General features: G+C 33.2%; 2 protein-coding genes across 2 annotated transcripts; one reads left to right on the forward strand and one right to left on the reverse strand.

Annotated features, from left to right (window-relative positions):
- The first annotated feature begins 992 nt into the window (after positions 1-992).
- LOC132720813 (heat shock 70 kDa protein 12A-like) lies at positions 993-6,055 on the forward strand. Its single transcript, XM_060705034.1, is given in 7 exon segments — positions 993-1,272; positions 2,179-2,330; positions 3,341-3,565; positions 3,843-3,987; positions 4,309-4,443; positions 4,799-5,200; positions 5,203-6,055. Coding segments are annotated over 7 exon segments (1,731 nt in total). The 5' UTR covers positions 993-1,118; the 3' UTR covers positions 5,721-6,055.
- A 3,403-nt stretch (positions 6,056-9,458) lies between these two features.
- Positions 9,459-11,619, reverse strand: LOC132720812 (heat shock 70 kDa protein 12A-like). Its single transcript, XM_060705033.1, has 2 exons — positions 11,488-11,619; positions 9,459-11,229 (listed from the first exon to the last, which is right to left on the reverse strand). The coding sequence occupies exons 1-2, from the start codon at positions 11,588-11,590 to the stop codon at positions 10,301-10,303; spliced, it is 1,032 nt and encodes a 343-aa protein (XP_060561016.1). The 5' UTR covers positions 11,591-11,619; the 3' UTR covers positions 9,459-10,300.
- Between the last annotated feature and the right edge of the window lie 1,350 nt (positions 11,620-12,969).

Below are 12,969 nucleotides of genomic sequence, written 5' to 3' on the forward strand. Positions count from 1 at the left end.
CGTGTAAGAAGAAGCACATATGTGGGATCCAGTCTCAGTAGGTGTTTCCAGTGAAACATTTTAATAACAAGTAAAAATCGGTATAAAACTTACCCATGACGGCAAAAAGTGAACTAGAAGCATTATTTATCTATCGTTATGTATTAAGCATCTAACATTGCCTAGTGGTTCCCCTCATTATTTATGAAAAGATTCTCTTGGGACCTCGAATAATCGGGACCTAGCGGTTAGGGTTATATTTCCAAACAACCGTTTATATAGGGCCATGTCAAAAATCTTTATAAATAATAATATAAACAAGGGTTAAGACGTACTAAATGTAAGACTTTAAGCGCGTCAATAAATAGATAAAATGTTTCTTTTTCAGTTCAAACGTTTTTGGTATGTGATAAACAGAAGATTGAATTCATGCAAGTTTATTTCTAATTTTACTGAACTCGTTGATTGAAATAATATTATGTGAGCCTCTGGCGAGCACAATATTGTTTCATTGAACTCGTGCATTAAATTCAGTATCAACTTTACAATCATTCAATATCCTTAATTTACAAACAAAGCATTTATAAAATGCTCATAACCCGCTAAACCCACATCTGGATCCGAGCTTGCATTAACTAACTTTCCAATTAAAAAACATTTAATCAAACACCGGTAAACCCTCCCGCTTAATAGATAAAAAAGTTACAAAAATCATCAAGTATGTATCAAAAAAGAAATAAAAAGGCTTGCTAATAGAACCAGAAAAAAAGTGAAGTTAAATTAAATATGGAACCGGAAAATTCGAATGGCCATTCTAATATCTCCTAAAAGAAACTTCTCTATAAAGTATATTTTGGTAAGTTGTAAAGACAATACAGTCAAATAAAAAGAATTAAAATTAAAACAAAACACTGTACACCCAATTATTTTTCAATTTTCGTTTGTGTTTATCAACTATTTCTATTTCTCACCATGACGACAGCTGGTACTCTTTCAACTTATATTTAGCAGCTGACGTTACAACCAAATCACCGTTTTCCAAAAATGGTCAAAACCGAAAGTACGGTAAAATTCATTAACAAAACGACACATACAGATCAATTTGTTTTATAGTTATGTAAGAACTCAACAAACTTGATATGCCAATGTCTTCTCATTTAGTGGTAGCAGCAATCGACTTTGGAACAACTTTTTCAAGTTGGGGATTTTCGTTCAAACATGAGTTTGATGTTGAGCCAACAAAGGTCACGGCAAAACAATGGACAGGATTACAGTCCGCCATATCGTTAAAAGGTAAATTAGTATTTTCATACTACTATACTACATACTGTATACTACTATAGCCGCTTCAATGTATTTTTTTGTATAAATGGTTGTTTTCTTTCCTATTCAGAGAAGTTATGCCAATCTTTTGATTTATTCAATTACTCTATATGTTTAAATGTGTGTACCATTATCTATTTTTAAGATACACATTAGTTGTTATCTCGATCTATCTGCATACTGTATTTATTAGAGAGATTATTACCGTGTAGTTAATGAAAATGTTAAAAGCAAGCATAAGGGTTATTATTGCGAACATGACATGTGCTGCAAGGAAATATAGATTTAGAATTACATTTGCCGGAAAGTGTACACACATACAATCAAGCGATTTTCCGTCTAGTTATGGTACATCAGTAAGCTTCATGTGTTTAAGGAAATATGAGCTTTGATGATGATTTAAATTTCTTTGCTAAAAAGACAAATATAGTTTACAGTATTTGCATACGTAGATGCACATTATATAGTTAATAAAGGATATTGATTTTCATTTAGTTATTTATATGAATAGTGTTTTGATTTTAAAGAAAGGTCGACACAGTTGACAGTATGGCTTCTAACTTCTCTTGTATAGGCAGGCCTTAGGTGTGTATTATTTTAGGCACGAAGGGGCACCCGAGTTGAACTTCCGGTCTTCCGTAAGCGAGCTGGATAGCTTCTCTACATTAAAAAAGCCAAAGTCCCTTGAAAAGTATACAGTCAAATTGAAATATCAAACAAATCTATACAATTAACTGTACTTGTAAATATTTTTTTCTAAATGGGGCATTATTAATGACTATGATTAAACATACATGTCTGCAGTTTAAGCTATTACATGTATACAAGTCTTCAATTGATTTTACACATAATAGAAAATATGAAATTTGATTAAAGGACCCACAACGATTCTCATCAATCCTGATGGCCAAACAATTGATAGCTTTGGTTTTGATGCTGAAACCAAGTATGCTGAACTTGCAGAGGAGCAGCAGCATAAAGAATGGTATTTCTTCAAGAGATTTAAAATGCAGCTGTATGACAAAATTGTAAGTTAAATAGATATTTATAACATTTGCATTTTTATTCGAACGAAGATGAAATAAAACTATAAGGGCTAGTAAACGTCCTTAACAAACTGTTTAAGCAATAGCAATTTCCTATTTCTTTAAAGCCTTTGAAGTGTTTTTAAACAGCATTATGCAGAATCCGGAGAAAGGGTGATTCTCCGAAATAATTTATTACAACTAATTGTATATAAATTGCAGACTCGGTTTGATTGAGTTTAAACATGAGAGATTATGAAAAATTGCAACATCCCCATGCCCTCTAGCACCGATTTGAGCGGTACCAAATTTTCAACACTTAACAGCGAACCGAATGACCAGAAATATAAAACAACATTGAAGCGAAGTACAGGGGAACTTTACACATACTTTATATATACTTTCACGTCTATATGTCATACAATAGGCTTACATTTATTTTGTAAAAAGAAGATATGCTGTGGTGTTTGAACCGAAAGAAAATGGTCATTTGTCTTTAATTACGACACGTGTCTTCAGTATTGAAGACTTATTTTGGTACTGAGTTTTCCTTTACGGTTGCAATATGTTGAAATTTTAATAGATAATTTAGCTTACTTATATACTTACTAGTAGATATCTCATATTAACAGAATTAATTCTCAGAACATTTTCGTTCCCCAATGCACATACTAGTACGTACTAATAAATTCATTCTTTAGCGCGGTGGGGGGAAATGTTACCTTTCTGCACATCGGTCGAATGTTTCACTTTCGCTCACTTACTTACTGTGAAGCAACGGGGTGTATTCTCAGCTGCGAATGGAGCGTAGGGGAAATGTATGCTTAGGTTTTCCGATTCTACTCCACAAAATGATCAAATTAAGGCAATATTACTGAATCTATATATATGCAACTTTTTTATGAAATAGAAAAAATACGAATGCTGAAGAAAACCCAAAACGGTAAAATTGAAAATATTGTAGGATTTGTTTGATAATGCTTAATATTTTACAAATTTATTATTCTTTACAGGGTATCCAGAAGGATTTTACGATTGAAGATGCAATAGGTAAATCTCTGATGGCGAAGACAGTGTTTACATTATCCATAAGATACCTTATAGATGATCTTATGGGCATGTCAAAGAAACAGGTTCTGGATGAAAATTTGACAGAGGACGACGTAAAATGGGTTTTAACAGTTCCCGCAATATGGAGCGATGTAGCCAAACAATTTATGCGAGAAGCTGCAGTAGATGTAAGATTTCTTTTGTTGTATTATTATATTAAAGTGTGTATACTATTTAGATAACATATATAAAAAACCGATCGGCAAAACGATTTTATGGAAACCATAAAGGCGAATTGAAAATTAATGCTTGCTTGATTTGGTTCATTCTGTTCATGAAAGGCTGTAATAAATGCAAATAACTGTCCATGACATGTCCTTGTAATGTTGTACATTTCAAAAATGCAATGAATACATTTTTAAATGAAGGTTATTATATTAACCAGTGTGTTTGTAACGTTTCAAGGCTGGAATAAAGGACAAGTGTCTCACCATTGCCCTGGAACCGGAAGCTGCATCTATTTATTGTCACTTACTTCCAACTTCAAGAACTCAGGGCTCCCTCGGGAAATTAGAAAGCGGGAGTAAATATATGATACTAGATGCTGGAGGTACATAACCGTTCTTTTTTATAAGAAGATGAACTTCTATTAAATATGTACTAAAATTATGTTATATCTATATAAGACATTTAAGTTCATGCAATTAAAACGTATTTTACCGCTAAGCATTACAGTTAATTCCGTAGAACTAGCATTACTGCATATTTTCAGATGCTAATATATTTATAACCATATAAAATTTGATAATTTTTCAGTGTTTCATGTGTACATGTATTTAATAAACTTGTTAATATCTGAACTGCTATGAGTCATATATCATATACGTAAAAAAGGAACAGTACGAGCTATTATTTTACGATACTTTTAAAGGAGGAACAGTTGACATAACAGTGCATGAAACAACACAATTTAATGAGCTCAAGGAAATATACAAGGCTAGCGGAGGAGATTGGGGTGGCACCATGGTTGACAAAGCTTTTGAAGAGTTTATCTCTGAAGTCATGGGTAGTGATTCATTTACATTATTTCATAAATGGCCTCCTATCCCAACAGACGAAATTATTCAATGTGTTAACACATTAAAATTATGAGACATTAAGTTGTACTTGACATGAAATTGTTTATCATAAAAGCTACCTTCATGCACAAAATTGGATAAAGGTAGTTATTCGTTTCTATGTTATATCCATAACAAATACTTTGTAACGGGTATATATACTAATGAAATTTCTGCCTGTTCTGATGTTTACAATATTCTATCTTCTATATCACTCAAACAAGATAATACTTTGATTGATACTTATAATACCTTTATATATCTGGCTAATAAACATTTTGTTTTCATACTCAAACGAAACAGGGACAGATGTTATGGACACGTTTAAAGATGATACCGTAGAAGAGTATCTGGATCTGATGAGAAGCTTTGAGATCAAGAAGAGAGAAGCCAAACCAGACACACAAGTGACCATAAGGATACCCGTTTCTCTGATTGATGCCGTAAAGGCAATTAGAGGTACATCGGTTCAAACTGTAATAGCCGAGTCCAAGTACAAGAATAGTATACGGTTAACTGGAGACAAACTAAAACTTCCTTCAGATGTTATGAATGGTTCCTTCCAAGAATCTCTGAGAAATATAACAAATCATTTAACTAACCTACTTGATAAACCGGAGTTGAAAGACTGTAAAACATTGTTAATGGTAGGTGGGTATTCGGAGTCGCTTTTACTTCAGCAAATATAAAGGAACTATTTTCAAACATGAAAATCGTTATACCATCAGATACCGGGCTCGCTGTTTTAAAAGGAGCCGTGATATATGGTCACGATCCAACTGTGATTTCACAAAGAGTTTGTAAGTATACATATGGGAATAATGGCAGTCATGACTACACTACAAATTGCAAACATCTGCCTACCAATAAATCGTTCGAAAATGGTATTGAGCGCTGTAATGATATATTCTACGTGCATGTTCGAGCTGGGGATGTCATTAAGCTAGGAACAGAATGCAAAACACAACAATTTTATCCGCTCGAACCATTACAGAAGAGTATAACGTTTGGTATATACTGTACAGAAGAGAAAAATCCTGAGCTAGTTACGGATCCAGGTTGTGTGAAATTGGGAAGCGTTACAATACCAATGCTTGACACAACTGGTGGATGTTCTCGAAGCGTTGATTTGAATTTTCTGTTCGGCGAAACAGAAATAGAAGTCAAAGTGAAGGACCCAAGGGAAGGAACAGTACGTGAAGTGAAAGTTTCATTTTGGGGATAAATTTGGAAATCCGTAGCTACTGAAGAGAGTTTTTGGCCCTTTGACTTTGAATGAACGAAATCAGTGTACTTTGTCTTGCGAGTTGAAACAATGAAATGTGTACTATTTTTACCGATTATAAGCACGTGCTACTTGCGACTACAAAAACTCGTTTATCCATTGTGTATTTGCTTCGAATCTATCTAATGCTTAAAAATAAAGTACATTTGGTTTTTTAAAATTTCGATATTTTCATTACACAATATTTAGGTGTTTAGCTAGATATGGAAAAGGTTACCATCACTTGCGATTTTATTGGACACATTTAGCTTTGAAAATAAACATATCAAAAAATATTTCGAATTTATTGTCGACTTATGAAATAATACATTTGCATTGTTATATAAAATCATGTATTATTTTTCTGTATAAAAGCGTAAGTAAATATGTGTGCATCAGTTGTTTAAACTTAGCACTATTCGATCTGTTTTTTTTGTGTATTTGTTTAAGACTATGCGTAAAGTTGTGGCTGCATGTCAAAGCGATGACAAACAACATAAAGTTATAATATAACGGCAAACAAGTCAATTCAAAATAAAGAATAAGAGCGGATATAGGATGAATAGATGCTTATATACAAAAGAAAACATCAAATAAACACAAATACAAACTCGCGCGCACACGCTCACATGCGCACTTCTGGTTTGGGTAAATCTTAAATTACTTAAGCAGACCACTAGTTTGATGAACAAAATGACATTTGAAGGCCGATACAAAAGGAATACTCCAAAGTATATGGTTGAATCACATAATTGATTGATGGAAAAAATATTTGGATAAGAAACTGTAGTACCGAATTAAATATATTGAAACAGTGTTCCAGTCTTTCTTTAACCGGTTAATATATCCATATTTGATTAGCTTTGATTCATTAACGTTTAGAACAAATGAAATATTATCCATTGTTTCAGCTAAAGAAATCATTGTTTTAAGAGTCATGCGTATAGGAATATGTATTTTGAAAAAAATTATTTAATATATTGTATTTTTCCCTTAAACGCCAGTCACACTAGAGCTTACGATTACTTGCGACTACCGGCGACGTGTAAAACCGACAATCATCGGCGATTGTCTGCGACCAAGCCCTCTTTGAACAGATAAATTCACTTCTGCGATTATAGTTCGACCAATCATCATTGACAATCGCACGACAGGGCATCAGCAAACGTACGATGGTTTCAAGATTGCATAGAATTACTTTCGACTACCCGTGACCTGTCATGCGATCACCTACAACTTGTCGTACGAACATCACACGATTACTAAAGACTACTTAAGATTATCAGTGACTAGTGGCAATTTGTAAAGACTGTCGTAAGATTGTCGCACGATCGTCGCTAGAAAGTGCGACAGCCTAAGACCTTATAAGATCACTAGCAACCTGTTTGATCGCAGAGAGGTTTTTGTGCAACCTCAAAAACCTGTCTACGACTGAAATTGGTCGTGGGACCTAAATAAGATAATCTGCGACTATCGAAGATCACCGATGACCGTCGTAAGACGTTTTAAAGATTGTCCGCGACCAGTGGTCACTGGTGATTGTCAACTTGTCTTAAACTCTAATGTGACTGGGGATTAACAACTATGCAAACAACAAAGTTCCTTTATTTAAACTGTGCATGTTTTTTTCTTAATTTATCTATCCAAATGTTGTCCATTAATTTATTTCTGTAGATACATTCTCGAAAGATATGTTCTATTGTTTTACAAAAGCTACGAAACGGATAACTGATGATTTTTATTTTGAACAGTAAATACTTCGTTCCCGAAATCCTTTGGACATGTCTTACTTTGAACCACTATTTAAAAGTATTCTTTATCAATTTGAATCGCCAAGTATATATAGCAGTTACTGTCTAATAAATAGCCATAGAAATAACGTCAAAGATGGCTGTTACGTAGCAAAATGGAAACGAGCGAATTTTTACATAACAGATTGTAAGAAATATGGGAACTTTCAAGGTAAAAGTAGAATTTAAGTTTTTATCATATTTAATATTTATATTTTCAGTATTCTATTCATCATCATTAGATAGGAAGAGTGACCATTTGACCTGGCAAGCGGGCTTACTAAATTTGACTTACTATCTTTTAAGTGCGTACTGGAATCGCTTTTTTTAAAGTTACAAGATTGAAGCAGACAGTTTTATAACTGTTTTGAAATTCCCAGATTTAAATGATGATATATATTTACATTGTGAAATTTGCTGAATTACTCTTGTTTGTAATAATTCCCTTTTTATTTATCACGATTTCTAAGAAAAGACTTTCTTTCCAATAATAGATCTAATGCAAAACATTTTTGAAAGTAAGGTAAATACAAAATTCGATATATGTTTAGTCACTTTTATCAGGTTCAATGAAGGAGAAAAGGTATTTTAAGCATGTAAAGTCATCACAAACCTCATAACAAGTTCTATTTAGTCAAAAACACGTGTTACAAACGCGAGTGGGACACAAAACGTCGTACTATAGCTTTTTGAAACCCTTGAAATTGGAGATCCCTCAATTAGAACATATGACATATGACAATCAGCTTCATTTGGGGCAGTGGGTCAGTTCTTGAGTTTTACACCTTACAAAGCTTGTTAACACTGCCTTGAAAATCAGTTTGCTTTTCCTGTGTAAAACATTATACTATACGTTACGTTCCTTTATCATGTTTTACGTTTTTGTAGAAAGTTTACCATCCTTAGTATGGTATAACATGTTTACTACATCTACAGATGTCTATGGTAATAAGTGTGAAAAGCAAAAAAATTGAGGACACAAGAGGTATACGAATGTCTTTTAAGAAATAAATTAGAATTATGGTTTCAAAATTTCATGTTTTCAGTTTCTAGTTGCTTCAAATACATTACTACATGATGAATAAGCGAGCACAAGTTACTGAAAACAATCAATAAACAAACAAACAAACAAACAGATAAAAAATAATAATAATAAAACAGAAAAAACGAACCAAAGTTCAGATCACAAGCTATATTTTTCACGTACCCACAAAAGAGATAATGTTGACAAAAACAAACCGTTTCATTCAATTTCAAAAGCTATATTTGCGAAACATTCATGGTGATTCCATTTATCATACGGATTGTTGTTATCTACAGGAAGATATGAATCAAATACCGCAGGTGATCCTTTGACATTATTTTAAAATACGGAAATGTCAAGGCTAAAAAGCTAGGTAACTTGTAACAAATGTTTTATTATAGAGAACAACATCACGCTTTATTAAAACTGTTAGTAGCTTCAACCACATATTACAATTTTCTCAGGTAAACGATCTCGTGACCGTCCAAAATTTTTCCGTATTGGATAAAAAATTTATATTATTTTCATATTAAACGGTTGGGTACATGTGCACAAAAAGATGCTGGTCTGGTTTCCGATTTCAATCTCTAACAAAATTAAGACCGGGAACCATGTTTGCATAAAGACGGTAGTTATTATATGTTTACAACAGCTGGTGATATTTCTTTCCTGATTTACTGTTTTATAATATGTTTCTGTTGTATTGTCAATGTGATAATTGAGATAAGGGGTGTCAATTTGATATTTTTCGGATTTACTATTATATAATTATGATACTTATTAAACAATTATTATAATGTAAGTTGTAACAATGTATAGAAGACAATGTTAACTGTCATTTTTTTAACTCACAGAAAATGGTCAATAAATAAATAAATAAATAAATAAATAAATAACGTCTAAAAAGTATTCATTGTATCAGTCAAATCCTAAAACTTATGTATGTACAAAACAAAACCATTCATGAATTATAACCTTTTTTTCTAGAACTTTTTTGATATGGGTCTATGATAGTGGATGTGGTGGTAGTTTTATTGGTTACATTGATGATGTTAATGATAGTGGTTTTGTTATTGGTCGTGGAGTGGATGATTTGTTGGTGTGATGATGATGATGATGATATTTAAAATTAAACGAAAGATATATAACAAAAAGTTTATTATAAATTTGAATGTACGATACGGAATATATTTGGACTCGTACACAGCTTGGAAAGTCATATTGGACTCGCTATCGGCTCGTGCAATATGACCTTTAAATCTGAGCACTCGTCCAAATATATTCCCGTATTGTACAGTAAAATGTATAATTACCTAATAATAATTTGACATATTCTTTACTTCATTCATCTTCGTTATCTGATTAAAGTCACATATTATTTATTATTATTGCATAGATCTGTCCGGAAAAAACAAACACTTGAAATATTATATTATAAAATATCCCATATATATAGAACATTAACAAATGTTAAAACTTTTCTCCCACATAAAACAAAATAAAACGTTGCAACGGTTTAAAATCACAGCAGGATTAACATTGCTCATACGTATATTGGATGTTTTTTGTCGAATAAGACATGTATTAATGATCTATTTTCATATAAAAGAACGAGTCTGCTTTGATGACATTTTATTTCAAAAACGCCCAAACTACAATGACTTTGTGTGAAAATATTAAAATGTAGTGTTCCAGTGTTGAAATGTAACATGAATTCAACACAATTATCAACCTAAAAATGACAGCGATATATTTCTTTCCGTCCCTGCCGATTTATCATAAACTTGCACCTCTAACTCCGTACCACCGAATCGAAAACTTGCAGACGCTTTACGATCGACACCACCTGTTGTATCAGGCATAGGCAACTCAACCTCACCCAATAGTACACAGCCTGAATCAGTCACTAGGTCAGGCGAGCGATCTTTCGTACAATAAATTATAAATGTTACAGACGTCTGTGTTGGATAAATCGGAAAATATAATTTTTCTTCTTGCCATTCACCTACTTTGACAACATCTCCAGCACGGACATGAACGTCAAATATATCTTCGCAAAATTCTTTACCTTCTGCAAAAAAAGTTTTTGTTTTACGATGGGTGCATGAATTTTTCATTTCATGTGAAGCCCTAGTTCCGTACGTAAACTTGCATATTCTTTCCGCAATCAGAGATGGGTTGTGACCAAAAATTACCGCTCCCTTTAGAACAGCAAGTCCTGCATCAGCTGGTATTATCACATTCTTCTCTCGAAAACAAGCTCTTATTCTTTCCTGAAGAATGGACGACTCGGAATAACCACCTACCATAAGTATTGTTTGGCATTCTTGCAGCTGCGGTAAACGAAAGAGATCCTCCAAATGGCTGACAATACTTTCCAATGATTCTGTGAAGAAGCCTTTCATAATATCAGGATCAAGTCTTATTTTGTCACCTGCAAGCTCTACATGGTTTTTATATTTTGTACATTGAATCTTTTCCCGGACTGTTATGTCGGTGAGATCTTTAGTCTGGTCAATCAAAGCTACAGGTATCTTCAAAGATACCTGTCTGTCACTTGTTGCTTTTATCTCTCTCTTCTTAACCTCAAAACATCTCATAAGATCAAGGTAATCTTCCATTGCTTTATTTTTGAAGGAATCCATGACGCCCTCACCTAGAGAGTATATTAAAGTAGAACATATTAACCTTGTATATATATAAACTTTAATTTGATACAGTGCTGATGAAATCGTATCGAGCGAGTATTTTGTGTTATATCACATTTTGAGTGTTTATAAATTTACATACGAGTAAATGCCAAATTTATTCTCGAGAATATATCTATTTTGATTCAACTTCGATTTATTACAGAAGTAATCGTAACTTTAAACTGTATGTTTTCATTACAACGGTTTAACGAATATCTTCATACCTGTTATTTCACATAGGAAGTGTTCAAATGCTAGATCAACTTTTGTCCCTCCCCAGTCACCGCCAGTGGCTTGGTGAATTTCTTTTAGGATTCCGTCTGACATAATCTGATGTGCCGTGATATCAACTGTTCCACCTAACAGTAAAATGATAATGTGTTTTATTCGCTTTTATTAAATATGTTTTACTATTTAATGTTTTTCCGTCTATAAGGACTATATTGTGAGGGGGCTTATTATAAGTACTCACTTTTAAAGAATATTTTGATAAATAAAGAAATGCCAACTTTTAGAAATGCAAAAAGACCCCCACTGTTAAGCGAATTATACATGCGTGCACATGCATGTATATGATTCTTTATGATGATTAGATATTTTAAAACAATAAAACTTTGTACCTCCGGCGTCCAGAATGAGGTATTTGCTTCCAGCTGTAAGTTTTCCAAGTGAATTTAGAGATTTATTGGCCGGGATATGTTGACAAAATAAAGACGCAGACTCCGGTTCTAAGGCAATTGTTACATTTTCCGTTTTTAATCCCGCCTATTTTAGGAAAAAATAAATAAATATTTTGACAATTTTAGTATTTGGTAAGTTCAAATTTAAACGACTATATAAAAAAATGTAGCCGATTTGGGAAAACATTTTTAAAATAACAAGCAAGGAAAGTCATGTAATTGTCTGAATATTTTCACGCAAATTTACAATGCTTGTTATAATAATATATTATATTCTTAACGACTTAAAAATATATATATGACATAAAACTTAATTATAGTTATAAAAATGCATGAATTTCTATAGGGAATGGTAGCACCTAATTTCTTTAAGTAAGTGTTTATTGCTTCTTTAAATGGGGCGTCAGTGGCCGAGTGGTTAAGGTCGTTGACTTCAAACCACTTGCTCCTCAACGCCTCAATCCCAACAGGGACTTTGAATTCTTTCATGTGAGGAAGCTATCCAGCTAGCTTACGGAACGTCGCTGGTTCTACTCAGGTGCCCGTTCGTGCCTGAAATAATGCAAGGAGGGGCACCTGAGGTCTTCCCTGAGGTCTTCTTCCACCTGTAAAGCTGGAACGTCGCCAAATGACCTATGCTGTGTCGGTGTGACGTAAAACCCAAAACAAAATTGCTTTTAATGACTTGCTATTGTTTAATTGCTTTCGGGAGATTTTCATTTTTCAAAGCTTTAATATATATCAAGATGTACCTAAATGTAAGTACATTTATGTTTCTATTGCATATAAACTAAAAACTAACAGTTTCGGCGGCTTCTCTCATAAATTGCTTTGCAACATCATTCCAAATTGCAGGTACTGTCAGCACCCAGTGAATATCTTTCTCTTCCAAATGTTGATCCATCAGCTGTCTTTTACACATATCCATAAGGTCATCCTTGAGATAACGTATAGACAAACTGAACACCGTTTTTGCTTTTAGGGGTTTCCCAGTGGCATCGTCTATAGTAAAATCTCGGCTAAGAC

The sequence above is a fragment of the Ruditapes philippinarum genome, unplaced genomic scaffold (assembly GCF_026571515.1).
Source record: "Ruditapes philippinarum isolate M1 unplaced genomic scaffold, ASM2657151v2 ctg7497_1_1_1_1, whole genome shotgun sequence".
Classification (NCBI taxonomy): Eukaryota; Metazoa; Mollusca; class Bivalvia; order Venerida; family Veneridae; genus Ruditapes; species Ruditapes philippinarum.

Bases quoted from the DNA above. Each gene is read 5' to 3' on its own strand.
- LOC132720812 (XM_060705033.1), bottom strand. From the start codon at position 11,590: ATGTCAGACGGAATCCTAAAAGAAATTCACCAAGCCACTGGCGGTGAC. The intron at 11,230-11,487 runs GTATGAAGATAT...TATACTCTCTAG, and splicing joins CTTCCTATGTGAAATAACAG to GTGAGGGCGTCATGGATTCC.